Source organism: Osmerus mordax, chromosome 13 (assembly GCF_038355195.1).
Source record: "Osmerus mordax isolate fOsmMor3 chromosome 13, fOsmMor3.pri, whole genome shotgun sequence".
In the NCBI taxonomy this organism is placed as follows: domain Eukaryota; kingdom Metazoa; phylum Chordata; class Actinopteri; order Osmeriformes; family Osmeridae; genus Osmerus; species Osmerus mordax.
In genome coordinates this window covers 9,101,247-9,126,693 of record NC_090062.1, presented here as the reverse complement: position 1 = coordinate 9,126,693, position 25,447 = coordinate 9,101,247, and the positions used below count along the sequence as shown (strand labels likewise).

General features: G+C 40.4%; 2 protein-coding genes across 4 annotated transcripts in view; one reads left to right on the top strand and one right to left on the bottom strand.

The window, feature by feature from the left end:
• The first annotated feature begins 1,901 nt into the window (after positions 1-1,901).
• Positions 1,902-5,540, top strand: anp32a (acidic (leucine-rich) nuclear phosphoprotein 32 family, member A). 2 transcript variants are annotated; one of them, XM_067248607.1, is made up of 7 exons: positions 1,902-2,018; positions 3,530-3,679; positions 3,770-3,892; positions 3,976-4,171; positions 4,307-4,416; positions 4,656-4,695; positions 4,832-5,540. In XM_067248607.1, exons 1-7 carry the CDS (start codon positions 1,965-1,967, stop codon positions 4,897-4,899), a joined length of 741 nt encoding a protein of 246 aa, XP_067104708.1. In that variant the 5' UTR covers positions 1,902-1,964; the 3' UTR covers positions 4,900-5,540. The 2 variants fall into 2 exon arrangements, with proteins under 2 accessions (XP_067104708.1, XP_067104709.1); XM_067248608.1 differs by lacking the exon at positions 4,656-4,695 and having other exon boundaries at positions 4,307-4,404.
• Positions 5,541-6,178: 638 nt separating this feature from the next.
• The window catches only part of coro2ba (coronin, actin binding protein, 2Ba), a 32,456-nt gene continuing 13,187 nt past the window's right edge, over positions 6,179-25,447 (bottom strand). Inside the window, exons 1-12 of one of the 2 annotated variants that reach the window (XM_067248606.1) lie at positions 20,224-20,270; positions 17,303-17,503; positions 12,326-12,442; positions 11,857-12,006; positions 11,283-11,447; positions 10,775-10,891; positions 10,390-10,494; positions 9,980-10,076; positions 9,480-9,592; positions 8,881-8,971; positions 8,529-8,668; positions 6,179-8,097 (exon numbers count right to left, since the gene is read on the bottom strand). In XM_067248606.1, the coding sequence (XP_067104707.1) occupies positions 7,963-8,097; positions 8,529-8,668; positions 8,881-8,971; positions 9,480-9,592; positions 9,980-10,076; positions 10,390-10,494; positions 10,775-10,891; positions 11,283-11,447; positions 11,857-12,006; positions 12,326-12,442; positions 17,303-17,503 (1,431 nt within the window). In that variant the 5' untranslated portion in view covers positions 20,224-20,270 and the 3' untranslated portion in view covers positions 6,179-7,962. Of the gene's footprint in view, positions 8,098-8,528; positions 8,669-8,880; positions 8,972-9,479; positions 9,593-9,979; positions 10,077-10,389; positions 10,495-10,774; positions 10,892-11,282; positions 11,448-11,856; positions 12,007-12,325; positions 12,443-17,302; positions 17,504-20,223; positions 20,271-25,447 lie in introns of those variants that run through there. The other variant, XM_067248605.1, reaches the window with a different exon arrangement.

Below are 25,447 nucleotides of genomic sequence, written 5' to 3'. Positions count from 1 at the left end.
ACTGCTATCTATTTATTTTACAATATTATGATATTGTTTTCTAGCTTACATGATTTATACCATCACCAGGGTTCCATCTAGTGGATAAAAAAGACAATCCCTTTCCCTTTTCATATTCAACACAATTAACATTAATATCCTAAATTCACTCACTGGTAGGTCACAATATCTGTTAAAGTGGAGGCCAAGCAATGGAGCAATTGCCTCATAATTTATTTAGATATCATCAAGGTGGCAATTTGCAGTCATTCCCAGTGTCCTAGATCTTTGTCCATGCTGTAATAATTGTGCTGTTTGTAATCTAATTTAGGCCATACTACCACATTTCCTTTTCATGTTACCTGCCTCCAATGAACTAGGCTACTGACAATTCACATGGTTTTGACTACAGTACAAAAAAAGACGAGCAAATACAGGCTATTCAACACTAGATGGCACTGGTATAGTACATTTGGCAATTCCTGTGACTACAAGATTGTAAACGTGAATTACAGGGTCAGGGATTTAAAGGGACTATAAAACACACTGACCCTACAACAGGATCACATCTGTTCCGGTGAGCCTCCAGAATGAAAACTACAATTTTGAACAGTTAAAACTGTAAAAGGAGATAATCATTCCCCATTATAATTAGTGTGTCGTGTAAATTTAATAAAACAACTCATTCAAAATACTGAATGAAGCTACATTTGTATGACTAATAACAGGTAGAGATCTTAATTGCAAACGTTTTGAAAGTGGGTTTCGTTTAGTTCGGCACGATGGTTGGTAGCGGGCGTCAAATCAAGCAACGTGAAAAACGAAATCTACGCACCCGAAGCACGCACTATGCAGTAGCTACAAGAAGGAAGAACGAGGGCAGGAGTGAGTGAGACACACCCAACGGAAATATGGCTCTCGCTTATGCGACAAGCAATGTTCAAAATGGTTTCACATTATCTCGCAGGCACGTTACGGAAAGTATATCCCGGGGAAAGAATGAAGAATTTTATCATATGAGAGGCTCACGAAATTACCTGAAATGCATTTGCCATAAAATGCGACAGATTTCTATGAAATCAAGGAAACAAAACAAGTTGGTGCTCAAAGCAACATGCAATCGGTCTACGCTTTCCATGCAGTTAAAGCAGTGCCGGAGTCCTTACAGAGTGGCATCAATTATAGGTAGGATAATCATGATTTTTTGTTTGTTTTGTTCATCAATAAAATACATTTCATATCATTGTTTTAGGTGCAAGATGGCGCCGAAGAATTGTAGTCAGGTGACCATCCTCCCTCCCCCGTCATGACATACAGGTTTATACACAAGATGTGACCTGACATTGCTGTTTGCACATACTGGGTTATGATGCATGTCGCTCCTGTGTAGCCTACCTCCGTAATACATATGAACCGGTAGTCGGAAGAAATTTGTAAGAATGTATTTTCGTGGCCAAATAGTTTTTTGCTTATGTTTTAAATTATCCCAGGAGTTGCTGAAGCAGGCGATTGGCCAGTTACGTTAGTGTTGCTACATTGATGGTTTAGAGAAACTATTAGCTTACTTTATTACATAGCCTACATTTTATTTAGCAAAATTCTGTTTCATCCTGTTCTGATAGGCTTGTGGTTGCTTATAGATAATGTATGGCCTACTCATAGGCTTTGAGTACATCTGGTTAGTTAACGTTGTGAATAATAATCTAAACAACCTCTTTCATATAACAAACAAATATACTTTATCCAGGAAACCCCACCCAATTTTATAATCGCATTTTATTGGTAGGTGAACCTGTGAAATCCTCAGCCTCTTTACTTGGCGGCTGTAATTGGTCGGTAGTGACGACAATCCTAAAACATATTCCCGCCTACAGAGAAGATCATGTTTGAATGAACAACAGTATTCTGTTCAAGTGGTTGCATTTGCACTAAAATACAAAAGTATTTTACGGGGATTGTCAATCAGTGGAATATAGTTGGCCAAAATGGACATGAAGAAAAGAATTTATCTTGAACTGCGGAATCGTACGCCATCTGATGTAAGCTATAACATCGATGTCAAAATTGTTTTGATATGTTCTTCATATTTGTTATCTTCCCTGTGATGTTGCACGGTGTCACAAAGTTGAGCCTATAATAGCCTAATGCTAGAAAAATTACTGCAGCTGTGTTAAATCTCTCTATAGTAAGAGACGTCAGCTTCACTGTCGTCATGGAGTTGCAAGACAACTTTAAATGGTTTACATCATGCTTGTTTGTGAAGTTTGTGAGAATGCACCAGATGCCTGTAGCAGTGTTTAAACAAAAAGCCATATTTGTCACGCTCTCATCTGGCATGGGATCATTTTTATTCGGAACAATTATTATTCCTTGATTTTTTGCACCTATGTAATGCTGTCTGTACGCAGTTGTCTACTGTAGTGCAATACTGTAATTGTTCAGTGTCTTATGAGTTGTGTGGTTCTCAGCATTCTTGGAAAATTACACTTTGTCATCTTGCTAGGTAGATACATGCTAAATCCTTACACAGCCCATTTTAACCGAAATGTAAAAGAATAAGAATGTCGTGCATAAATAAGTGATTTAGAGTAGGTTTCAAAATGTTTTGTAATGATGGTATGTCGATATGTCATATATATAGGCTACAGTATCAGAGTTTTATTTGCCAATCTAAATATTCTGCATTTTTGTACGTACTGCATCATTCTGCCTCGTGCCTTTATTTCGTCAATTAACGACTTTTTGTGCCTTTGTTAATCAAAGTATAACAAATTATAGATCTCCATTGTACAGCTACGCTCATCACAGACAATTCCGAGTCGTGTTCTAGTTTTCGTGATCTAGGGCAAGCCGCCATCTTACTGAGAAACAAAGACGATACTTCACCCAAGAATTATAGTTTACTTTGGAAAACAGACGAACAATGGTTTCCGTTTAACAAACAGTTGATGTGAATCCAATCCACATCAAGAATAGCTGAAGCAACCATGAACAATTGCCTACTAGCTCAGTTTGTATCGGCTTTGCTGCCCCTCCTACTCGGTGAATGACCCCAGTACACGATAGGTTGTATTAGCATGCAAAAACGGTTTCACTGTTTTAAGATCAAAGTCACAGGATTTGACTTACTGTGATTCTTTGACTTTGCCAATGAAACACGGTTTGAGCTTATTATTTTTGTAGTTATGCTACTGTAGAGAATGACACGGGTATGTCAGGGGGGTTTAAGTTAAATGCACTTCCTTCATGAAGTCCTTAGCAGATACTAGAATGGTTTGATAGCCATCCCCATTCCTTGGGGGCATATGCCTTCTGCACTGCTCAAAATAAATCTTATCGTGGATAGCTATGGCTCCTACAGTGTCATATGCATGTTTTATTAGTCCTTAAAGAAACCAGGCAGAAAACTACAGATACATTACAGAAACTCAACCAGGAATAAAGGATATGCCTACATTTTCTTTATGGACTGCTTTAAAACCTTAACACAGTATTTAATTATAGCTTGAAGACTACAGAAGTGAGCAATTGTGTTTTTCTTTCTTTTTAGGTAAAAGAGTTAGTCCTGGACAACTGCCGTTCAAATGAAGGCAAACTAGAGGGCCTCACGGAAGAATTTAAAGATTTGGAATTTCTAAGTACAATTAATGTTGGGCTGACATCGGTGGTAAATTTGCCGAAACTAAGTAAACTGAAAAAGGTTGGTTGTATATTATGCAAGCATTATGGATATTATGTTGATGCATATCTCCATCTGTTCTCATTGGTTGGTTGGCATTTTTGGTTACAGCTTGAACTCAGTGATAATAGGATCTCAGGTGGCCTTGAAGCATTTGCAGAAAAATGCCCAAATCTTACACACCTCAACCTCAGTGGCAACAAAATCAAAGACCTCAGCACAATAGAACCCTTGGTAAGCTGATGCTATATAAATAAATGGTAGACTCACAATTGAAGAGTTAAACAGCTGGTCACCCTGTTTCTTTCCTTTCACAGAAAAAACTTGAGACACTCAAAAGCTTAGACTTGTTCAACTGTGAGGTGACAAACCTCAATGACTACAGAGACAACGTCTTCAAGTTACTACCGCAGTTGACATATCTAGATGGCTATGACAAGAATGACAAGGAAGCACCAGACTCTGACGCAGAGGCATACGAAAAGGGTCTGGATGATGATGAGGACGAGGATGGTATGTTTAGACAAAGTCATGACAAATATTACTGTTGTCTATTTTTGCACAACAGTGTTGCCTTTTATCCTGTGATTCTCATTGTTTGCTTTACTTGAAACAGCAGCACTGAAACAACTTTTATTTCACATTCAGAGGTAGAGGAGCATGATGAAGAGACTGTACCAGGGGATGAGGACGAGGAGGAAGGAGAAGAGGATGAAGACGAGGAAGGGGAAGAGGAGGAAGACGACGTTAGTGGAGAGGTTAGAAATCAGAAAGGGGGAGTCTTAATGATTGATGATGGTTCAATTGCTTGACCTTTCTTTTTGACTTAGAGAGTGCTTGTTTCAGTAGGACTTGTTTGCAGCATGTAGTTCAATGACCGTTTATGTAACACATGTGCAAGGATTATTAAATGACGCTCACTTGTTACTTAATAGGATTGAATGCAACGGTATGTTGTGTGCCACTCGAGCCAAGTTAATCATACAATTTTTTCCAGGAGGAAGAGTTAAATGATGATGAGGATGAGGATGATGTAGGTGAGTAAGATATAATTAGTTCCAGGTTAAAGGGGCAGAGACTTGGTATGGAATGAAGACTAGGGTAGGTGGCAAGTAAACAACAGAAACAATTGCATGTCCTTGTTCTGAACATTGCTCACTTTCTCTTTTCTAGAAGAGCAACAAGGTCTAAAGAGAAAAAGGGAATTTGACGAGGAAGGAGAGGGGGATGAAGATGACTAAATAAATCAAGAGGATCCATTGTGACCCGACTGTTTTAACCTTGTATTTTAAATCCCCTTGAACTACTTGATTTGTGTTTGTTTAGTACTGTACTTTTAAAATTATTATTGGGGTTTGTTTTTTTACCTTTGAGTCCCCTTTGTTCCACAGTCTACTGTCATTTACATGCTACTAGCTGGACAGTGGAGGACATTTCGTAGTGTCAAATATCAGGCCTATATGTATCCAATTGTGTTCTCACTTTTAACAAATCCTTAAAAAGGTATTTAACAATTTAAATACAACTTGCATATTCAGACAAATTACCTAAAACGTTCTATATTGCATGTCTAAATATGTTTGAAAGTTGCCTACTGGATTTCATTATTACTGGTTTTTACATGTGTTTGTGTGATTTGTAGGGCTATTATCATGTCTGCTTCAAGCTAACAGCATGACTGCAACAGGTCCTTTTAAAGCATAGCAAATAATGTCTGCCCTTGTGGAAATAATCTTCCTTGGGAATTGTGTTTTTTGTAAATAATGACCAAATCTATTGTTTTCTATTCTCTTTGATAGACATTTACACTTTTAGACTGTATCAATGTTTTGACCTGCTGTAGGCCTAACTCCATTAAAAACATGATTCTTGTATAGATAATTGACAAGCATCCTAGTTATTTTGCAGATCTGGCTGGTACACACTTGAAAGGATTAGTAAAATACAACTACTATTGACAAATTATTTGAAGTAACTTTGTTTGGTACACAATTAATAAATTTTATATTTTCAGATAACAACAGTTAATGGTAAAATGAGCCTACCTCACTAAGCCTATGATTAAAACCATAGTTTTTCTTCCAATCTCAACTATAAATCGTAATTATGTGCTTTGGTCTGATAAATCTTTTCTCAGAATTGTCAGATGGTCAATTACATTTATATCAAACAGTTTGCTGAATTTGCATTTGATTAATTGACCACAGTTTGTGATTGCAATCATTTTTACCCAGCTACATTATAGCAAGCTTGTAGTGTAGCTGACATGCTAGATGTCAATTCTTCCCAATCAAACTACTGGCTTTTCTGTAATGGTATATAATTAATAGAAGTTGAATTTATTTAACACTTGCTCGATCCCAAAATGTAATTTTCTTGTAGCCTGTGTCTGTGACACTTCTAACACCCTGTGAAAGTGCATTGATTGACCATTAGTTGGCAACAACCACACTCACATTACACCATCTATACTGTAGGTATATTAATATGATGCTAAGTAAAGTAAAATATTGTCCCATCTAGTCTATACATTTCTTAACATCATGGAGAAAGATCATAAAAATGTAGTGCCAAACCTTTCCAGACGAATTCCACTGATCAATACTCCCTGCTTGATCCAAAAGACATGGAAGGAAAACAGAAAAGGAAACACTGAACTTGCACACAGCTGAGAAATAGCACACAGCTGAGTTATTAGCAGATTAGTCCCTTTCAGTCAGTCTAAGACATGCCAAACAAGAAACTCAAGTGAATGCTAAGGCTGGCACTTAAATATGTTACATTGAACAGAGCTGAGGTTGGGATGTTTTATTCACCCTTCTAACCATCTTCCAATTTACTGCCTCACCTTTCCAAACCAGTCACTTGTGTATAGTCCAACATCAAATTTGACCTTCACCTTAATTTTAGCAAACTATATGGCTGTAAGAAACCATATCCCTTCTCAGTAATTAAACACACCCAACATTATTTTCTCTTCTCACTGCATTCATTCCCCTTTGAAATTATTTAAGTCATCCTTGCTACCATTCATATTTTGGGTTATTTACCTCACATGGAGGGTTCAGGGAATGATCTCCATAGTCATATATGCATTTCTTTTTCATACACAGGCAACAACTTTCAAAATATGAAAATGGTTATGACAACGATACTGTAATGTAACTTACAGACTGATATTTAAAACATAGTTTAACATTGTTGATAACTTGTAACATTACGGTAAATGATAGTTGAATTAATTATTCAGTTTCTTCTTTTGTTAGGCACAGACTCAAATCACATTCTAAGCAATCATTTTTTCCCCCAAGAAACAAAGCCATTGATTGTTACACTTCTGTGCTACTTTTTAGATCAAGAAATCACTATCCAGTTATCCAGCTATCCAGGACCTCAGTCATTATCAACAAATTCACAATGAAATAACCAAATCTACATGGTTATCTAAAAATGTAAAATATATCAGGCAAATAAATACTTATAGCATTTTTTTAATGTCTACTTAAAATGATGAAATTGGCAAACTGCCAGTAAGACTACATTTGGGTTGCTGTAAACCAGTCTGACGGAAATTCAGCTTTGCACAGCGAACACATTCAGAGAGCAAAAAGAAACAGTCCTGCTATGCATCTCATTAAAGTCCCTGTAAAACCCATGGAGTTTGGCTCATCCATTGGGTGCAAACTATTTATTTAGTCTACCATTTCGGTGACTTGAGATGTTGTAGTTTGCTTTGAGGTGGTGTGCAGTCTCTAAGGCTTTAGGGGAAAGAAGGGGGAAGGGAAAGCGTCAGTCATGTTCCCCAGAGTTCTCTTATCTTTGTGAGGAGTAGGTGGCATTTTTCATGATGATGATGACCAAGGCTTTGCCACATCGACAGGGTGAGGGGGGAGTATCCCCCTGGACGGTGCAATGAAGGGGCTCAACAGTGAAAGGGTGAAACTACAGTAACCACCACAAAATCTGGTAGCAATTAATCATAATGAAAGAACGTGAACAGACAATGGCATTATCAGCAATCAATCCTCACATTACTGATCCAATTTTCACAATTCTCCAGTCAAATAATCCATGAATTTGAGCATCATTGTATCATTATCCTGACCAATAAAGAACCATCATCATTACATCTTTACATTTTATGAATTACAACATTATGTGACAATTATTATAGCGCATCTTCTGTCACAACAATGGTGGCATGATGCATCATGAGAATGTGTGTGTGGAGGGGCTCAACATGGTGATTGTTGCGTGGGCACCAATGGGCCAGTTCAGGGCAGAGGGGGGTTAGATGTTGGAGGTCACATGTTGTTAGGACAGACATTTCTCAGGTTGTTGAGCTCCAGCTCCAGCTGGCGTATTTTAACGTCCTTCTGTGTGAGATCTTCTTTCAGCCGCCGGAGCTCCTCCTGCTGCCGGAAGAACACGCGCAGGAGCTGGTCAGACAAGAGGAAGCAGAGATGGGGGGTTTAGTGTCACGGAAAGAAAATACATTTGTTCAAATTGTATGTTTTAAATGTTTTTTTTTCATTATTTGATATTTGTACATTTATTTTAAAGGTGTGCAGTGAATATGATACAGTATCTACTTTATGTTTAAAGGGGTAGTGATTTTGGATTATGACATTCATAATTGAGTGGTCGGGGGGGGGGGGGGGGGCTTACTCCATCCTCTAAAGACACTTTATTAGGATCTAGACAGAACAATAGAGGTTTAGGCAAATGTTAGGATTTCCACCATCCTCTCTGATAGGCAAATTGATGGGCGTAGTTCTATCTTTCAGAGTCTTTCAGATCTACAGTGTGTGTGTGTGTGTGTGTGTGTGTGTGTGTGTGTGTGTGTGTGTGTGTGAACTAATCCACCCACCTCATTCTCTGTTCTCGGTGGCACGTTCTCCAGAAGGTCGATGCCGTTGACCACTACGCTTTTCTTGTCCTTCACCGGGGCTTTAAACACAAGCTGGTTGGGTCTACTGTAACCCTCCTTCAAAGACATCAGCACTGGGTCTGCAAACACACACACAATACAGTGCAAGTCTTCATGAGAAATTAAAACCCAAACCATGTACTCCAGCAATCATTTTGAGTGCATTCAAACAAATCCCTTATCAAACTCAACTATCACAATATAAGAATGTGCTGTGTATTCCATTATTTACTGATGTAGGGAAAGGAGACACAGATATGGTGGTACAGGAGGTGTGTCATTAGATCTTCACCTTTGTCAATGCCACTTAGCCATTCGCTGGCAGTCAGGGCTGGTTGTGTCCCTGCTGTCATTGGATAGATGTCCTCCTGGTAGGTCTCGGACTGCAGCACCGGAACAAAGTCACAATGAGACCAATACGTTTTATTAATGAAGGTTTTGAGTTGGAAATCTGGAGACCATAATCATTTAATGTCAAAAAAACGATTTGAGCAATCAGAAGATGCCATGCTCAAAAGGACTGACTCCATTGTTTCGTGCAACAGGCAGAAACACACACATGGCCAAAAGTGTTGGCAGTGACAATTTTTGTGTTTCACAAAGTTTGCTGCTTCAGTTGTTGTGGTGTTGATTCACATTGTTTCTAAATTATTGTGCAGTGAAATCAGATAATTTTTTTATAAAAGCCAAAGAAATGGCCAATGTAACGTTAGCACAAAAAAACTAAATGTCCGAGTTTTGGACACATAGGAAAGCGTGAACGAGTACTAGTCAGGTGATATCACTATGATTCAGATTGGATTATTAAACCAGACTGCAAAAACATTGCAAAACACAAATTAATGTTACCGCCAATACTTGCAATACTTGGCCATGGCTGTACTCACTGACCCTTCTTGGCACGATCATGGATATTGGCTCAATCAGACCCTTGAGGGTCACCAGCTTGTAGAAGCGGAAGACCTCGCAGGCTGCCACGTCCAGCCCATGTTTGGGCATCACTCCTGTAGCAGGAAGAAGAGGGTCACAATACCATATGCGTCAAATAAAGGATTCATATGTGAACATGGGACACATAGGGTCTGGGAAGACGTTTTAAGTTGTTAGATTCAGGTTGTTTTGGTTAACAACCAATTAACCAATTAATTCTTCACAAATATACAACATTGTCCCACCTTACTAATTAGTTGGATTATTATCATTACATTCATCTCTGTGTCTCATATTCTCAACATATCTTTATAGACATACTTCAGATATTTATTGTCCGACACTTTACTTAAAGTACACTCTAACATCAGACCAGGGCCAATATAATTTGAATTAGCATTTTGATAAGTGTTATCTTATATATCTTCTATGTGTCAAATAAGTCAAATAAGTATTTTCACCAAGGCCTTTCTGTGGGGCGGGGGAGCGAAACTCCATCAGATATTGCAAGAAGGGCTTCTCTGAGGTGATCTCATAGTAGCGGATGTTGCCGTCCCCCTGCGGATAGACAAGAGTGCGTTAACAAGTAAAATTGCTGTTAGTTTTCAACCTGATAGGGTCAAATAACACAGGTAAACTGTAAAAACTAGAAATTGTCAGATATCGGTTTAGTAAAGTTTTGTTTCTGATGTTAGAATCTTGGTATTACAGTTGGCAAATGTTTTGGTGAAACTGTATCTAATTGATAATGTGATTAATAGCACAAATTGTAACATGTAATTCAGTATCTACTTAATAGGAGAGATGACAGAGAGAACAGCCCAAAGAGTCCCAAATAGATAATGATTGGTGACTTCAGGGCTGTACTAACCTTCCCCGCCAGGTACAACATATGTGTGTCTGAGTCATAAAAAGGGAACAGCAGTCCTGAGAGACCGTCAATCTCTTCCTCCACCATGGGCATGGACAGATCCTCCTGAGAAAACACAAAAACACAAACACACTGCTTAAGGACAACAAGAAAACACACACACACACTTCTTCGAAGCTTCCCCACACTCCCAACACATATACCATCCTCTTACACACTCACCATATCATCTGCAGATCACCACACATCTCCACAGATGCTCACCCTCTTCTTATATACACCTTCTCTGCCCCCCCCCCCCCCCCCCCCACACACACACACACACACACACACTCCTTATAAACAAAGATAGATATGGCCCATCTGTGCAGACCCTGGGGCTCACCTGATCCCAGAGTGCAATCTGTCTCGTGTTCCAGCGGGACACACCTGTCGTTAGCAAGCGCTTCATGTTGCCCAGAAACACCACTCTGTTCACCCGGTGGTTCTTACACTGGGCATGCTGGTACAGGGAGCATAGGGAGCACACTACTTTTAGTTCTACTTAAAAGGATAGCTTAGAAAGACTAACTACAGAAGCAGTTAAATTATTTGAAGAGTTCATCTATTTTTACAGATCTATATGTCAATCTATCTATCGATTTGTTTAAGACTCAGTGCTACAGTGTTTGCTCAGATGTATGTATGCATGCTTTTATGCATGCATTAGGTGTACCTGAAATTGTGCATATATATGTATCCAACATGTGTCCTAGTTTGCATTTGTGGTTTTAGTTTTTATGTGGTCAAATGGCATGTTTGGAAGCATATGACAGCTTTGAGTCCAAACAGCCTTGTATGTAAACTGACGTAGGCCCTCCTCATGACTAGTAGACCCCATTGTCCCCTCTCACCTGCAGGACCCTCCCCGAGCGAGGTTCAATGACGCGCAGCTTCTTGTCCTTGCAGCTGGTGGCGAGCAGGCTGCCATCTGTGTTGAAGGACATGTTGAGGATTACGTCCGTGTGGCAGTCAATCATCTTCACAGCCTCCCCAATCTCCAGGTTCCAGATGAGGATCTGTTTTGAGACACACAGACGAGGAGAGAGAGAGATCAGGGTGAGGTGGCACTAAGATGAAATGTTATACTTTAATGTAAGGGTCACATATTTATCTGATAATAGTACCTAAAGTTTAGTTCTTCTAAAAGGATATAATACAGAAAACAAAGCGGATTTGGGATGCATTTAGGTCTATTAATGATAAACAACTGATTTTACTGCCAGTCTTTCTTTTCAATCTATCCTTAGTTGAATGTTCAAGTCAAGCAAATAGGCAAGAGCAACACCTATAACAATGCCTCAATCTACGTAACACAAGACAAACACATGCTTTGCTCCCTAATCCTAAACCTTTAACATTATGCTGAGCATTACTGTATCTGTGTGTGTTTTTTGTGTGTTGCGGGACAGCCTTGGCAGACGTTACCTTGTAGTCGTAGCCAGCACTAAAGAGAATGCCGCTGCTGGTGGGGTGCCACTCTATGAGGCCCACGCGGCGGCTGTGACCATACAGCTCCAGGACCGCCTCCGTCATGTTCCTCCGCAGACCACCCTCTGGGATCTCCCATACCCGCACCTGGCGTGCACGCATGTTCGTTCACATCCACCGCCACACACATACACAAAAATACACATACACACAGAAAGTCATGCACATGCACACATATGCACAGCCACTCTCTCCTTAAACCAACCCTCTTGATAAGATTGAATTCATTCAGACATCTTGCTGTTTTATTGCTGTTATTGCTTTTAGAATTAATTTGGACATTGTCAGTACCTACACACACATTCACAGGTCTGTCCCACATAAGCAAAATAGTTAATAGAATAGTTAATCGTTTTGTAACAAGATTACTCCTAACTGGAGGTTTTGTTTTCAAACTGTCACTTACAGAGGCATCCTCAGAGCAAGATGCAATGATGTTCTCAAAAAAGGGATTCCATTTGATGTCCAGCACGTTGCCTTGGTGTCCACAAACTTTGGGATGGTGAGGTTCAATGCGGCCGGCCTGAAAGAAAATGTTGTGTATGAGCAAAGATTTATATTTACCTGTCAAGAAAAACAGTTTTTCACTGTTAATCATACAATCTAGTGATCCAAAATAAAACATAAAAAATTAAATGGTCAATGTACTTCAGTAGTTGAGTACAGCAGAGTGTCCACAGTGTGGCGCTGTGTCTTTGTCTGGTTGGAGACCTCTCAATGTTGGGGATGATGTCATAAATGTTTGATATAACTTCAATCCACTGACCTATTTCTTAGCTCCTTTGAGAGGTGGCAAATAACTGGGGGTCATGCCCCGTTGAAACACTGGCTGGCGCTTAATGGTTTACACACTGTACATTCTTAGCTATGCTTGCGCCCATGTGTACGAGTTAATCTTGTGTTTGTGTGTGTCTGCATGTATGTGTGTGTGTGTGTGCAAGACAGGGGGGGGGGGGGGTGAATACACTCAAGCATGTAGGCATGTTGTCATGAGTGTCCCAAAGTGCTCCCAGTTTTGCAGTGAACTTAAATGTAGGCTGTTCAACTGCTTCAAGTGAAAACATCAACAAGCCATTTCTTATGTTCGTCATGTCGGAAGCCCTATCTCATCAATTCCTTTTATATAATCCTTCAAAGAAGATTCAACATAAAATGAACGCCTTTAGACAGATATAAAGTTGTATACTACAAATGAGCACTGGCATGGCATTCATTTTAATCTTCTGATTTCCCCCGGCAGCTAGAGATGCAGATAAACAGACACAGCGGGCTAATTGATGTCAGTACTTTAAGAACTCAGTCGGGAGAATGAGTGGAACATATCTGATTAAACATGAAAAAAAAATGATACAAACTAAAAAAAATCATATATACCAACGTGAATCTTGTGAAGGCTTGATGCTTCTGAAGATTGCACACTTTCTGAAAGTGTGCAATTAACCAACACAGGACCATGGTTGGATTTGGATAGGACACAAAATCAGTCAAAGAGACTATTCGGTCTCTGTGGTAGTTTACCAGACAGAGGTATTTAATCTATTAAGCAAAAGGATTTACTCAGTCATGTTTGTCCATTTAAATGTTTTTGAATTCCTCTGTAGTCTCTTCTAGAACCTAGATTCTTCCTCTGTCAGATTTAAACTTCTGCTTTACAATACTTTGGATACAGGTTAAGCCCTAGCCTAAGTTCTGGGTTTTCCCTGCCCTAGTGTTTCCCTGTGTTCTGTCATTAGCTGCTCCTGTGTCTTGTTAAGTGTCTACATTAGGTTTAAATTGAGCTCATTTGTTTCACTTGTGTCTAGTTTGGTCTTGTGTGTATATATGGCCCCTTCTTAAGTTGGTCCTTGTCATGTGAGTATACCCTGCTTGCTCCCCTTTTTTTGACACAATAAATACATTTAGGTTTTTGTGATCCTGACTACCCGTCTCTCCTTGTATTTGGGGTCCTCCTCCTGCCCTCACAACGAGACACCTCTTTATATCAGCAAGCTTATACCATGGCAGTCTGATAAACACCAGCATCAATTTAGTCCGGAGCAATTACATGGCTTCCACAATGTGTGAGGACATGCTGTTGGACACAGTGTGGCTTTAATTAACCTGGAAAAAATCTGTAAAAGCCTGATTACATTTAGCAGACGCCCTTATCCAGAGGCAAGTAGGGTGAAGTGCCTTGCCCAAGGACACAACATAATTTGACACTGCCGGGAATCGAACCGGCAAACTTCTGATTAGTATCCTGATTTCCTAACCTCTCAGCCACCTGACTCCGACCTGCTTATTCGCACACTACCCTTACTGCTGTGTGTGTTTGTGTGAGTGATTGAGTCTGAAAAAGTGAGAGACAATGGGGAGTGAAGGTCAGAGAACAGAATGGAGAGAATGAGATGAGGAGGGAAGAGGGAGACAGAAAGGATTATAATAGTACATGACTAAGTGGTAACACAGTGATTGCATTTCCCACTACAGCATGCACACTCACTGCACCCTTACACTGCACCCTTACACTGCACCCAAGCAGTCAAAACTGACAGGAATACACTTGACCATGATCTATTTTGGTGCCACTTGCCACCGCTGTGAGTCTTTCACCTCCTAGTGGATGGTATACTCTCAGTTGCACCATTTTTTCATAACTTGGACTGAAGAATGTCTGCCATCTTTCTGCCTCTGTAGCCTAATGATAAGGAATTTGTTTACTCCTAGTCTTACAGTTGTCAACTAAGCAGAACAGCAAGAGAACCCCTGAACACGCTTCTATAAGGAAATCAATCTACCACAGTCTGCGTGAGGCAGGGGGTGGGGACGGTGTGTGAGGCAGAGGGTGGGGACGGTGTGTGAGGCAGGGGGTGGGGACGGTAAAGGATAAACATAAGCAGAAAGCCCAGTAAAAAGAAAATATGCGATGCTTCTCGGATTGCGCAATACATTTCCTATCTTGTGAAAGATGGGCTTCCTTTTCATGGCTCTTCAATGTCGGGGTCTGGGAAAGAAGCCCATTACTGACATCAATAGAATAAGACAGCTCAAAGTACAAAAGTCATTCACTCAGCCAGACAAAAAATCATACAGTAGGGCTTAATTACTTGTGGATAGCCCAGACAAAAGTGTCATTGATGTAAAGGCGACAGATGGATTCCTCTGTGCGTTTTAAACCGTGACAAGGACAAAGCGATGCATACTGGGTAATGTAGTGTGACCATGGACAGGAAGTGGCGTGAAGGAGCTGGGCAAAGAAATTACAAGAATGAGAGGAAGAGTAGAATTGACTCATGGCTTTTCCCATGAGTCAAATCTCATAACTTCAAATTTTGCACATGTACTACCTAACCACAATGTGAAAATGTAATTTAAGTGGGCTTCATATTTCATTTGATGCACACATGACTGTTGTATTTGTGCCAAATCTGGCCCGTTTAATTCATGGCTGTTCTAAATTTAAGAAGACAATTCCCAGCCGTCCTTTTCCATTTTCTTGGGCCACCCATTTCTCTGCTAACAGATTTTCTTAATTAGCATAGTGTTTCCCAGGTTCATTATTGTTACTTTCTATACCACTGGCATTTCTCTGAAGATTTTGTCACTCAACTCTCATCTGTTTCAAAATCAGCATTTCTAATAGAAAAGCAATGAAGTTTAAAATGTCAGTCTTTCCTGATCTTTCTCATCTCAGGACGATGTTTTATGTCTCTGGCTAAAGGACTAGTGCCTGAGGTCTGACTTGTTTAAGTTGGCGTACTCTACTATGAGTTAGAAGGCCAGATCAGCTTTATTATAGTGAATGAAGGTGCTTTGGATGAAAGTATCTTTGAAATATGAATGCAAATGACCTTGTGTATATGTGAGTGCGTGTGATGTAGATATGTAACCATAGTTCCTTTGGGGGTCATCTCCCTGTAAGAGTGCCTCATGTTGGAAGGTTAAGCTCACATCCAAGCGTAAGCACAAAACTAACAATAAAGCATCCCCCTTTGATACACAACCATACTCAAAATCTTGCACTTGGCAAGGTCATTTACGATCATAGTTTAAAGATACTTTCATAAAGATTAACTTTAGTCAATAGAATAAAGCTGATGCCGCTTTCTAGCCTCTTTGATGGGTGAACCCTGGCTTTGTCCACAAGTCAAAAGCATAGCTCAGACACTGAAGACTGAGGGTGGGGCTGGGCACAGTGGGAAGGCTGCTCAGCTTAGTGCACGCTGCTCCCTTGTAATGGTTTGATTTGGCTGGTGCTCGGGATAAACGGCTTTGCAGCCAAGAGCAGTTGAGGCACCTTATGGGCAATATCTATCTTAAAGGGAAAGTGTACCTCTGTAAACATTTGCTGTTTATTTTGCTTAAACTTAGACATTATGATAAGATCTGTTAACACTGGCTTAGCAACAGTTAATATGTTGAAAGAATTACCATATGAAAGGTAAATCAATTAGCCATACAAGAAAGATTGTTAAATAAAACCATGAAATTAACATAAGTCTATAATTATTTACACTCTGCCACTGGAAAGTATCCAGACCTCTTCATATTTTTCCCATTATACGAACACAATATATCATAATGATGAAGGTGATGTTTAAATACATAACATAGAACTTTATAGAGGAGTTTTTGAATTTGGAGTATTGTAGCAAAGAATAAGAATCCTGACTGTAGTTAATAATTTTCATTTCCAGTCGAATCAAAAAATGTTTGTCATATAGGTTATTTTGTGTAGATTTTGTGTCATCATCCACATTTTTTGGGGAAAAAAGCAAAGGTCTTATTACTTTCCAAAAGTGTTCTTGCCAGTTGTTCTCATCTACAAGTATCTATGACTGTTACAAATAATTATCAGGATTTATTCAAAGCAGATTCCTCTGGAGATCTTAAATCATTTTCATTAAAAAGTCCATACTAAGAAAGTGTGAGAACGGTACACATTTTCCATTACAGCCATGCCCTTCTGAGGTATTTATGTGCAAGTAGCTCCAAGTAGCAATTTAGCATTGTTACAACGTTGGCCCTAAGTTTCTGGCTCTGAAAGAGCAGATTGGAATTTTTCACCATAGAAAGGAGAGTGCTGTGTTTAATTTTAAAACAGCATCATCCCAGTAATGACTGATGATTTACTGTTTCAGTTACTTGATATTGCATGAGATCATGTATAGGAGACTATGACAGTTGTATGGGGCCCTATCACATTGTGAAATATAAAGGAAATGTGGATTTTGCGTAATGACCAAACTAAAACGTTGCAGTGTAATGTGTTTGTACAGTGCCTTTGTGTGTATAAATGTCTTATTGAATGTATTAGGCTACTCACTATCTTAAAACACACTGTATTTGAGAGTTCATACCCAAAGAGCCAACATCTGAACAGTGAACCTGCTACACAGGTTACCTGGGAGACAGGGATAATGATGAAGGACCCTCCGCCAGAGCTCTCCGTGACAATGGCCAGGAACTTGGCGTTGACGGCGCAGAAGTGGTTGTCATGGACGTTCTTGGTGATGGGAATGCCATCGAAGCAGTGCTCCCGATTGGCAACTTTGCCATAAACGTTCCGAAACTTGGAGCTCCGGTATGTTGGACGCCATGACATCTGGTGAGGGGAGAAAATAAAATAACGTTTTGATTTAAATGTTGAACATTTGTTCAACCTTTTCCCAGTACCTTAACAAAGAAAGAGGCAGTATAGTGTCACAGTATACCATAAAAGAAGGTTAACAGACAGGCATTCAAGACATTATGCAGAAGAAACTGCAAGGCTGGCATTAAGCCTTTCAAGATGATGAAGTTATTCTCTGTGGTGGGAAACATTACGTCATATTACATTAGGTAAGATTGTGATTGGGGGATATCAACATTGGTAAGAAATACTGGAATCAGCATTGCTGACACCCAGTTCTCACTGCCAACCCCTCATGGGACAAAGCTATGGTTTAGCAATCAACAAACAGTGTATTTTCATTCGAACATGTATCAATCCAGACATACATCTTTGAGAATCATCCTGTCTGAATGAGATTCGTCTTAAACTGCTTGTGCCAAAAAGAGCAATAAATGTACTACTGTACAGTTAATGCACAGTTCATCTGTCTAGTCCATGAACTTCCTTTGGATAATACATTCTAGTGCTAACACCCCCATAATCATAGAGAACTTGAGCCTGAATCTGTACCGACAAGATATGACATTCAGATGGAGGAGGGGAATCACATCTCATGTTAGTCACAGGAGGGAAACTTCTGCGCTGTCAAATATTCAAAACGGGATGTGCTGTACTGATATTTTGTTTCAGAGTTTTCAAGTTGGCAATGCAAGCTATTACATTTTTTTGTGTCTGAAATCACAAGTAGGTGGTTAATAAAATGACTCATCTGTAACAAATACAGTTAACATGTCCAGTCCTTGATACTGTTAGCTGGTTACGTGCCAAAATTCTTGTAAATCAGTGAATCAACCCTATCTAAAAGGGTTCCACTCATTCCACAGAGGGAGGAAGTGGTTAACTCTGTCACAAAACTTGATGTGATTCAAACTGCTCATTTTGTTTGATGTTCCCCACAAGAATGTATTGATTGAATTCCTGGTTTGTGGCATGAGATAGAAATCTCCAAGGTCACACTAAACCAGACCATAATTGAGGAACTGGGTGCAAAACAAGTAGCTTGAAACTGCCATTTTACAGTTACATCCTTTTAAGTCTTTCTCTTTTTCACTTCATGCTAAACATTTGAATTGGGGTGGGGAAATGTCCAACCCTATATCATGGGAATCTTGAACGAAACCATTGAGAGACTTTTGCATTCAAGAATTAAGGAAGTGCTTGAGCTAGGGAATGCACAACGCTTTTCAGATCATTGGCTATGTGGTGAGATGACATCACTCCAACCTCAATCCACCATTGTTAGAAGGGAGACAATAATGGGTAGTGTGCTTGCTACCACAGATATTCTGAGACCCAGATGCCAATGGCCTCTTCCTGTTGTCTGATCTGGACTCCAATACCGTTGATTGGTCTGGTATGCAGTACCATTGGCACAACCATGCTCACGTGGGCCAGCTTGATTTGCCCCCAGCAAGGGGCAAATCAAGGATATGCCAGCCCTTACCAAGATCTAGTACACTAAGATGTACTTTGGTAACATTGATCATGGCAACTCTACTCTGTTCTACTTTACACTTTCACTAAATGGGGTGGAGTCATGCAGTATTGATCTAGTACATTCCACTACATTCACAGAGAGCCATCACAGCACTATAACAGCTTCTCAGCTGACAGATTCAATCTTCACCCTATATCAGATTTACTATAAGCACAAGAAGCACAGTTAAGCTATCTGTTTGGAGATTTGATGAATTGTACACTTTATATTGTAGTACCTGTAGCAAATATTTACTTAGATGTGTGCACAATGTTTTAACCATTCAGCTCAATGATTTTGCCATTATAACATCCCTAACATCAAGAGAGTAGATGGGTGAGTAAACACATTGCTCTGAAGCCATCCTGGAAGTTAGAGCATTCAGATTTACATTTACATTTAGTCATTTAGCAGACGCTCTTATCCAGAGCGACTTACAGTAAGTACAGGGACATTCCCCCCGAAGCAAGTAGGGTGAAGTGCCTTGCCCAAGGACACAACGTCATTTGGCACGGCTGGGAATCGAACTGGTAACCTTCAGATTACTAGCGACCTACTCCCTCACCGCTCAGCCATCTGACTCCCTGAATATGGAACAGAGGGGTAGCTAAGAGGGGCCGTAGGGTGCAGTTACAGAAAGACACCCTGGCATTACACTGAGGCCTCTCTACAAGGACACCCATTCATTTGTTATAGGCTTGTTACATGGAGGAACTGTATGTCTGTCTGTGTGTGTGTGTGTGTGTGCAAGTGTACATGGAACGCTGTCAGCAGCTTAGTGGAGCAGCAGTCCCTCAGTTAAACTCAAAGCTTTGTTCCAGTCTTTCCCATCCAGAAGCTTTTTCAAAATTCAGTCCGAAGAAAGACATTCTATGGTACACATCTCTTCTTCTATTGAGTCAAACAGCACTACAACCCCATAAATCCAGCAGTTCCCCTTGACAGAGGGAAGGCTAGCATTTGATGTCCTGCTGGCTTGATGCTAGCTCCCTTGATGCTAAGCCATCTTTCACACATTTTAAGACAGCCTTAGCCACAACATACTTTACTTCATCACTTTGGAAGAGTTGTAAGGACAAGACAAGCTCCTCTGAGCACATACCACCCATATCAGAGCAGCTCTCCCATGCAAACACACTGGATAGTTATCCCTCTAGTGAAAGCATGATCTTACCTTAGTGTTGATTATACAGTGTGATGACACTATTTAGCCACTGTTGGTCAAGCCCTTCTCAGGTTACTAACAGCCTCCCTCAGAGAGCTGCCAGTATCTCTCAGCTTCTCTCTGCATATTCACTGAGTCTGCTGGCTTGCATTCCTCTCTGTCTCTCTCTCTTTTTCACTCTCATCCCCTCCCCTCTGCCCCCACTTCCCTCAAGTCCTCCTCTTCTTTTCCCACTGACGTCGGCTACCCCTCCCGCCCTCCAGCTCTACTGTACACCAGTCCAGATGAAAACAGCTCTGCTGGAGTTAAAATATTGTCCTCTAGCCTTCAAGGCAATCTCATTGCTGTGGCCTGGGCTAAACCATCTCTGTCTCTCTCTCTCCACAACAACTCTTGTTTGGTCTGAAACAGATTTGACCAAACAAAACACATTTTCCCTCCACCATCAGACAGCACTTGTATCCTGGAGTCTGGTCCTCATCCTGTATGGCCAATGGTTTCCTTCTGATGGAGGTTGTGCCAAAGACGTATTATCTCGACCGTTCAGTCAATATTTAGTCTGTGCACTGTAAGAAAACGTGTGTAGAGAACTAGGGAATTGGTTCCAACAATATGTTCACATTTTAGTCAACATTCTTTTGCCGTTTGAGATCTATGGGAGTGGTTTTCATACACATTGGGTAGATACATTTTTCCAACATAGCATTATGTTAAATGTGCCTGATTAGCACATCAGCAATACTAAGCTGACAATTTAGGATACACACTTTGGTGTTAAAGTCTAGGGTCAGGTAAGGGAGTCTTGCAATCTTGCTGTTACTGCCTTGGGATATTGCTGCAGAAAGAGAGTTGGTGAGAGAGCCTTCTCAGTCGTTTTCTGGTTGTTTATGTGCCAGACTGAAAACAATGCACCAGGCATTATAATATCAGTGCATCATCTGTGCTGGTTTTGGGAGAACAAAGGCCAAAGCAAACCAAGTCAAGCAAAGTAATTGAATTAAATGTCCCCATGTTCTGTTTCAACAAGGTGGAGTCTTTATACTGTAAACTGTTAACTGTCAAGCAGGACATACTGTTTTGTGTTCTGAATTTGTACTGTATGCATTTGTGTGTGTGACATGTTTATGTTTACAGTTAGAGTATTTTACGTTTTTTTGGGAATTTTTGTGCTTCCTCTGTTCAGCCCCAAATGCCAGTGCAAAATGTTATGTCCGTTGGACACAGAAGCCCCTGTGACCTCGTCCCCCCCCCCTTCCACACTCACACACACACACACACACACACACACACACACACACACACGCGCACGCACACACACACACACACACACACACACACACACACACACACACACAGACACACACACCACCACCTCAGAATCACAAGACACTCCTGGCAGATACCCAGAACCCCCTGCAGTTCCCTCCATCTCTCCGCCTCCCATCCTCCCTCCACTCTTCTTCTGCCTAAGGCTTCACCACTCCTCCTCCCTCCTCCATGAGGAGTTCTTCATAAAGGAATTACTCCTCACTTGCATGGTTTCACAACGATCAGCAATTGGACCAAGTCAACACAGCAAGAAAAAGTATGACCTACAACTGGTGTGTTTAATAGTGAAACTATAGAATTATATCCAGAGGAAATTATATTTTATTTGTAGCATTCTTCCATCTTTATTGCAGATATCAAAAAAGGTTTTCATCTCATTTTTAGACTGTCCATGCATCATTTAATTGGTTGGTCATTACTCATTACTAACTCCATTCATCATTCTTATCACCTATCACCATGTCTAGAAGATGCCTGGAATTTAGCAAACACTTAATTTAGACCAAGATCAATTAGTAGTGGTTGCTCTTATTTTACCATCACGCCACTGCAATTTGAAACTATAAATATTAGATCACACCTCTTGCCTGAACAGATTAATCTCTTTCCAATGACAAACCCATGTGATTTCACGTTGCTACTCAACAATGGATCGTGAACAGGAACAACTTTAGTGCTTTTCCCATCAGTGACAGACAAATAGTGTATTTTTAATTAAACACAAAAACAACATCCACCTCCACATATGCAATATTTATTTAAAGGCCTAAAAACGTATTGTGATTGTTTTGAACACTAGATGAACGCATTGAACCCATGTCCAATAAAAAAGCCCTGTACTCAGTGGTCCCGGAAGGTTGACTTTATGATGGAAATGTCTATCAGAAAGGTTATGCTATACTGGAGCAGGTGTTGTGTTAAATCTGGACTCCAAGGCAATCCTGCACTGTCGGTATTTTATGTCTGATTCCTCTGTGAGGTCTGTAAGGAAAAATGGATCTGAAGGCCTTAGGTGAACGGCCCAGTGTAGCTGGATTCAGAAACCCTGCAGGTGGAGTGTAAGGCTTGTGTCTGCTCTTCTTCTTGTAAGGAGGGAGCTGTGTTTATGTGTGATTGTGTGTGACTGGGCTTGTGTATCTATGTGTTTTGGCTCTGGGGCAGAGCACTCCAGAGAGCTGTCTGTACTGTGTTTATTGAGTTGTCCACACCTTGCCTGCAGTCACTGTTGATCTTTTACAGCCTATGTCTGCTTTTCCCCCTCTGTCTTTCTCTCTCTCTTCTATCTTTTCTTTTTGTCCTCTTATATCTCTTATCATAATGCAGTGGATCTAAGTCACTGACAGATAGATTCTATTTTCAAAGCACAAAAGTAATAGTGTCTGCTGTGAGCCATTCAGGAACCAAAGAGCATTGGTGTCACATTAATCTTAAATCAAAATATACAGTTCAGTATGCAGACGACTTCTCAAGTATCACCCAGCAACAGTCAATGCCACATTGTCTGTTCAAGCCCAATTGCACACTCAACCACTTCCTGAAAAATTGACAGCATTCATCTTTGAAAAATCAAGAAACAAAAATTATTCAAACCCCAACTGATTCCAATATGCAAATTTCTTATGACAATTGTCAGGAAGCTGGATCCGCGGAAACTGGAAAAATAGCTGAAAGGGACACCGTGGGGTGACTGTCACTCACTGTGCCTTGTCTTTGTGAGGCTGCTAGTGGCTATTAACAGTTCCCTGGGCTTGAGATTCATTGAGATTCATTGATATTCATTGATATCATTCATTGACATTCAATGACGTGATACTGTATTTCTGTCAATTTGGCAAATACAGATGCCCCACTGGTTCTTTTCGATACCCCACGTGCTTCTCTCTGTGTAGATCACAAAGAAGCAATATCCAGGAAAATATTCTTTATTGGGCCTTGAGTGTTACTGCAAGAATGGCTTTGTGCAGCTGTAAAAGATGTGGAGGGGGGGTGAAAAGCTAAATTTGTATGTACTCAGTACCCTTCAGTTACATCTTTGAAATGATGATTTGTGGAGTTCATTTTGGATGTTTATTTTGCTTATGTTATAATAATGATGCGTTAATTAAATTGGTTGTCAAGGTAGAAGGGGCTGCTTCTTAGGATGCTGGGGTGGAGCCTTGGCCTGGATGAGCGAGTGGTGGCTGTGTGGTACTAGATTGTGGTAGTTTGGTAGATCTTTTCCTGTTTGCGGTTTCCCTTGTTTTATTTGCTTTGGACTGTTTTAAGTGTTTTGTTGGGACCCAAGTAAATATCTTCCTGGACCTCCACGTGTGGCATCATGGTGGGATTCTTCCTGGTCTCTGATGCCCAGCTGATACTGGGACGAATGCCTTCCACGTAAGACAATAGCTTTCATAAAAGCACAACTGCATATCTTCTTGTTATACACTAAATACATCACAGTACAGCTTGTTTGCAATAGGATGTCAATGCACATAGGGGCAGTTCTCATTAAGCTTTTCCTGGTTACACAGGAGGCAGGTCTTTGGAGATGTTGTCAGTGCGACGGGTGTGTTTGTACGTACTGTCTGTGTTTGTGAGTGGCTAAAGGGTGTATGTTAAAGTATGTTATGGCAGGATGGGATTCAGCGATAATGACAGGAGCTGGAGAAGGTCTAGTAATGGCAGCTCTCAGGCAGACAGCCCACACAGAAAAACACACACACACACACAGTAAGACACAAAGGGGAAAGGACAGTAGAGCACTTAACAGCTATTGGTCCAGGCAGGATTGAGTTAAGAGTGTCCAATCTAGCTAGTTCTTTGAGTATTATTCCGCATATGATATTTACTTAGGGACATTTGCAAGATACTATGCTATTTGTAGAGTCGATGTGTGATAAGGATTGTTTCAATTAAGTACAGAAGTAAAAAAGAAGGTCACGTGTATCCACATGAAAACACATTTAAATACACAACATTCTCCACTCAAATGTCTCCTTGACATCTCTCTTCCTCTCGTTCTTTCCTTCCCTCCAGTTACACACAAAGTAGACCCATTTTGTCGGAAGCACATATCAGGTCAGTCATCCAAAAAGCCAGGGGAATGGTCTAAATTAATAATGCCCTATGTGCCTGTCTGTGTCTCACAGGATTTCCTGCCTCCTGCTTTTTGGAGCATACTGAGATGGGCTGCAATGACAGGGGGAGGGGAGAAAGAGAGAGAGAAAGAAAAGGAGTTTTCGAATAGGTGAGCTGGATGGGACACATGTTTCTGTCTCTCTGCATCTATGAGAGACGCATAGAAAGAGAAAGACAAAAAAGAGAAACAGAGAGAGAGAGCAAGGGAAAACAGATGGTATCATCACAATAGAGAGAGAGTTAAAGAGAAAAGGGGAAGAGTAGAAAGAGTGAGACAGAAGGAAAGAGAGAAAGAAGAAGGAAGCGAGAGAGAGAGAGAGAAGGAAGAGAGAGGTATAAAGAGCGTCTGTTAAATGACAAAATGTATAAAGGAAATTAAGGGAGACAATAAAAGCTAAACGGTGGAGTATCATCACAACCACACCACAGACAACTCCATGAGCTCCAGAAGGCCTGGTCGAAGCTGTGACAGACAGACACAAACACATCTGTCTGGAGTCCAGAAGAAGATAAGATAAACTGCAACATGAGATGAAAAAGAGAACCCTTAAGATCACCAAAACACAACATTTCCTTGTAGATAGTACACTTTTGTTTGGATAGGCTTCACTGAAATCAAAGGAGCCAAGATTGAGGAACAAAGTCTTAATAAGAGTGGAACAGAGTGTGACAGGGTGAAGGACGGAACTGTGATGACAATCCCTGGTTCTAAAACATAAACAAGGGCCTCCCGCTTTTCATGTGTATGCACAAGCACATGCTGTCTATTGCCTTTACACACATT

Bases quoted from the DNA above. Each gene is read 5' to 3' on its own strand.
- anp32a (XM_067248607.1), top strand. From the start codon at position 1,965: ATGGACATGAAGAAAAGAATTTATCTTGAACTGCGGAATCGTACGCCA. The intron at 2,019-3,529 runs GTAAGCTATAAC...CTTTCTTTTTAG, and splicing joins GGAATCGTACGCCATCTGAT to GTAAAAGAGTTAGTCCTGGA. The intron at 3,893-3,975 runs GTAAGCTGATGC...TTCCTTTCACAG, and splicing joins TCAGCACAATAGAACCCTTG to AAAAAACTTGAGACACTCAA.